Genomic DNA, 4,298 nt, shown 5'->3' with positions numbered 1-4,298 from the left:
TGTGTGGTAGAATGCTTTACTCGTGTAGATGACACGTGTGGAATCTCAAACTTGGGTAATTAAACCTTTATATAAGAAAGAGTTCACAATCAGGTTATCACCTCCTGCGACCCATAACAAATTCCATCACATTATCAAGAATGTTTCCAGTCATACTTCCAACTCTTCCCATCAGACTATCTGGGGATGGAGGATACATCATCATGGGAGGATACGGTGGTGGAGGATATGGATGTCTTGGGAGGGGTTCGAATCCAGTTGTACGATGATAGATGGGTCTGAAATACGAATAAGTATAGCTTTTGCTCTGTCAGATTTATGGTCGTGGATGATTTTGACTATTTGGCATAGTGCCAGGTGTAGTGTAAAGCTACTGTATTTCCTCCCATCCAAACTGTTAACTTTTAGCTCATATATCTCAGTTCTTGTAACAGATATCAAAAAGTAGTCAACAGACAAAATGTTAATTATAATATCAAAAAATTTTTGTAGGGGCCTTTGTGTTAGTTTTGTGTTAGATATGATCGTAAAATACGCACCGCGGATAGCCTCATGAAAACGCGTGAAGTGAAAATCAATTAGTTTTTGAATGATTACTTTTTTTTGTCCTACTTTTCAAAAAAAAAATACGTTTCTCATGAAACAATTATTTCAAAAGGCAGTGAAAAGCCGCACGGCTAGCCTGGGCCGGCCGCGGCTTCTTCGAATATTTTTTCTGTAGCCGCGGCCGGCTCGGCCGTAGCTGGCCGCGGCCGGCCGTGGCACAGCCTTGCTTATCTCTTAAGAACGAGTGATTTTCGGACTATCCTCCAAGAGAGTTTTCTTCCCGAAACCCAAAATTCTGGATCGATTGATATAAAAATTTCAAAAATTGTAGAATTAGCGGACGCCCATTCAAACAGTAGTTCTTCCTTTTTGACAATATTCACTTCGATTGTTCTTTTCAATTTCTCAATTATCAACTTTTTCTTGGTATTTTCGTCCCTCTGGAAAACTCTAGAAAAAACCTAGAAAACTGACAGAATACAGACCGACATCATAATCGTCTTCATATGCTAGAGAGTGGTGCCGAATAGAAAATGTACTCAATAATGCATAAGATCTCCTTTTTTGGTGTCTCTTCTGTCTTCCAGAGAAACTGACAATTGTTTCTTTTTGCCTTCTTTTTTTTTTGGGTTTCTGCTTTTTTTTCCTGTTTTAGAGAATTGCTCAAAGCCAAAAAAAAGTTGATTGTCCATACTGTTTTCTATCATTTGCCATATTCGATAAATCAATGACTAAAGTTATTGTTAGTTTACTTTTTAAAATGGTAAAATTGAAACATTTAATAAATTGGTTTTCAAAAATATTTTCTAAGTTTTCATGATTCTCATATTTTTTCTTTTCCCGAATTCCCGTTTTTTTTTCAAAGTTTTCTTCGAATACTTATATTTATTTTCAGAGTTCCCAACAATCCATAACTTCCAAACTTTTTCAAAAAAAAGGGTTCAAAATGAATATGGTACGGATTCGTCACATAATGGAGATGCGGCGAGCCTGTAAGGCTCCGCCCCTTTTGCCACCGAAATTGAGAAAGTGAGTTATCCAAACGACCAACTATCAAGGCTGTGCCAGAACGGCCGCAGCACTTCAAAAAAGGATACTTCTGAGATAGGTAGGGTACGACGGCCTATCGGCCCTAGTAGTACCTGGGTAGCTGAGCTTATTTTCAAAAAAACGGCCGGAGTGGTCCACGGCAAAATACCCACGGCCTCGGCCGCTTTTCGCACAGTCTTGCCAACTATGTATATAGATGAGGATCTAACAAAAAGTAGTTTTGATACGGCCTACACGAAACATTACTTTTTAAATTTCAGTTTTTTGAGCTACAACAGCATGAAGAAAAAATTTCTGGAAATTTGAACCCCCGCCAAATCTATAACTTCAAATTTCCAGTGTGGGAATAGGTTTCCTATAATGATACTGTTTTCAAATTGAAAAAACAAATGCTACATTCTCGAATTTCCCTATAATGAAACCTTTTTTAACCTCAAAAAGTTCCACTGTTGCAAAATGTTGATAAATCATAATATGCTCTGTCAATCTCAAGAGGTTATATTAACGAAAATTTGACAAAATTGTTTTTAATGTCTTCAAACTAATCCAATAGTTTTGAACTAAAATTTCCAATTTTTCCAGAGAAGGCTCCGAAAGTACCGATCGTCGTGGTCCGAAGGATGTGATGGATTTAACATTCAAAGTGAACACTTTGGCGCCAGAACGGTATCCATCTAGAACGTTCTATTTCCATTTGTACGAAAGTCAAGATTCATCGGAGGGGCCATGGAACTTGGTGAGTCTGTCTAAACAAAAAATTAAGAAGTGATATAGCAACATCAAAATAATTTCAAAAATCCAAAATTTTGAAAATCCGAAATGCCTAAAATTACAAAATCGAAAGTTCCGAAATTTTCTAAATTCCGATTTCACAAAGTTTTGATATTTTTTTTCCTGTAGAATTTTTAGAGACTATATAGTGTTGATTCTTAATTTCTAAAATCGATATTAAGTTTGTGAAACAGGGCTTTTTCCGAAGATTTGAACGTTTTTGGAATACCAAAAGTTACGATGAAATTGAAAATTCTGAGAATGTCAGTGTTAAATTTTAGTTAAAAAATTTCGAAAATGGAACAATTTAGGAACTTTTAAACTTTTGAAGTTGGGGATTCAGAGAATTTCGGAAATATCAAAACGTTTCCGATTTTTGAAGATTTGAAATATTTTTCCGTATAGAATATGGAAGTATACAATATAACATTTCACGTTCTCCCACAGAACAATTCCGTACTGCAAATTAATTTTTGATCTACAGAAAAAAGTTTGGCGCGGTCACAATTGCCGGTCACAATTGCTTTTCCGATGTACTCTTGGATACTGAGCCTCGTTTTCCGGAAGAAAAAAAATGTCAAAAATGGTCATTTTGAAAGTTTTTTACAGAAAAAATCTATCTCCTCTTTCAGTTTTTGACATTTCTTGGAGTTCTATAGCTCAAAAAAACCGAAATTATTTTCTCTACATTTTCTATGGATGAATTTTTAATTCGTCTGATAAAACATTTTTTAAATTCAAAAAACAACGCAAAAATGCTATTTTGTGCAATTTCATGAGGTTTTTGAATTATAAAAAAAAGTTTTATCAGACAAATTAAAAATTCATCCATAGAAATGTAGAAAAATCAATTTCGGTTTTTTGAGCTATAGAACTTCTAGAAATGTCAAAAACTGAAAGAGGAGATAGATTTTTTCTGTAAAAAACTTTCAAAATGACCATTTTTGACATTTTTTTCTACCGGAAAACGACCATACATGAATCTATAACCACTAATTAATTTTTTAAGAATCATTTGAATCATCTTGGAACTCCACAAAATCAGATAAAAAATTCTGAAATTATGGTTTTAGACCTGCAACTGTGATCGCGCCAAACTTTTTTCTGTAGATCAAAAATTAATTTGCAGTTCGGAAGTGTTCTGTGGGAGAGCGTGCATTTTGAAATAAATAAAAATGCTTTTTGAATTTTCTGAATATTTGGAAATTTCTTTTTGAATACTTAATTTCTTCATTTGACTGATCATTACTGTCGAATTTCAAAAAGTCTAAAATCAAGATTTTGAAACATGAAAATTTTTTCGCTGTACATTTTTTTCTGTAATTCCAGCCAATTCTATATCAACCCAAAGATCCCATTCATGCGTAAAGAGACACTCACTTGTCACTCAAAAAAAAACAGAAAAAATGCAAAAAATGCACTAAAAAACGACTTCTAAAAGTATTTTCATGCATATTTTATTAGGAAGGAAACTTCTGGAAAAAAAGAAAATTTATTTTTTTTTTGATTGACAAGTACAATGCATATAAGAACCCAAAAGTCCAAATTTTTGATCTTTTTTCAAAAAGAAGACTTTTCAGATCACTGAATCCGATCGTCTGGGGACCGATGACGTGGCAAATTTGGAGGATTTTCTGGCAATCGAATTCAGTTTTGAACGACTTCAATGGTTCAAAATGGAGATGTAAGTAGGGGCGAAATTGGAGGGAATTTGAAATTTCGGAATAACAAAGGAAGGGTTGGCTTGGGGGCGAAAGGGAGCGATCCCCGCCCCGGGAGGCGGTATACTTTGCGTAATTGCGCGTAACTGAATGGACCAATTGACTTGAAAATTGCAGGGTAGCCTAATTGGGTGCCCTGAATCGTAAAATAATCTAAAAAATTCTGTTACTGATTCTTTAAATAAAGTTATTTTTCGACAGGCGGGGCGG

General features: G+C 34.8%; 1 protein-coding gene across 1 annotated transcript in view; it reads left to right on the top strand.

Annotated features, from left to right (window-relative positions):
- Positions 1–1,492: 1,492 nt before the first annotated feature.
- Positions 1,493–4,298, top strand: part of Cbr-cpna-4 — a gene marked incomplete at both ends in the record, with an annotated part of 8,440 nt that continues 5,634 nt past the window's right edge. Inside the window, 3 exons of the mRNA XM_045244801.1 lie at positions 1,493–1,575; positions 2,179–2,332; positions 3,948–4,051. Of these exons, the coding sequence (XP_045095239.1) occupies positions 1,493–1,575; positions 2,179–2,332; positions 3,948–4,051 (341 nt within the window). The remainder of the gene's footprint in view (positions 1,576–2,178; positions 2,333–3,947; positions 4,052–4,298) is intronic.

The sequence above is a fragment of the Caenorhabditis briggsae genome, assembly GCF_000004555.2.
Source record: "Caenorhabditis briggsae complete genome, chrIV, whole genome shotgun sequence".
Classification (NCBI taxonomy): domain Eukaryota; kingdom Metazoa; phylum Nematoda; class Chromadorea; order Rhabditida; family Rhabditidae; genus Caenorhabditis; species Caenorhabditis briggsae.
The sequence above is the reverse complement of the archived record's forward strand: the minus strand, read 5'-3'. Positions and strand labels throughout refer to the sequence as shown.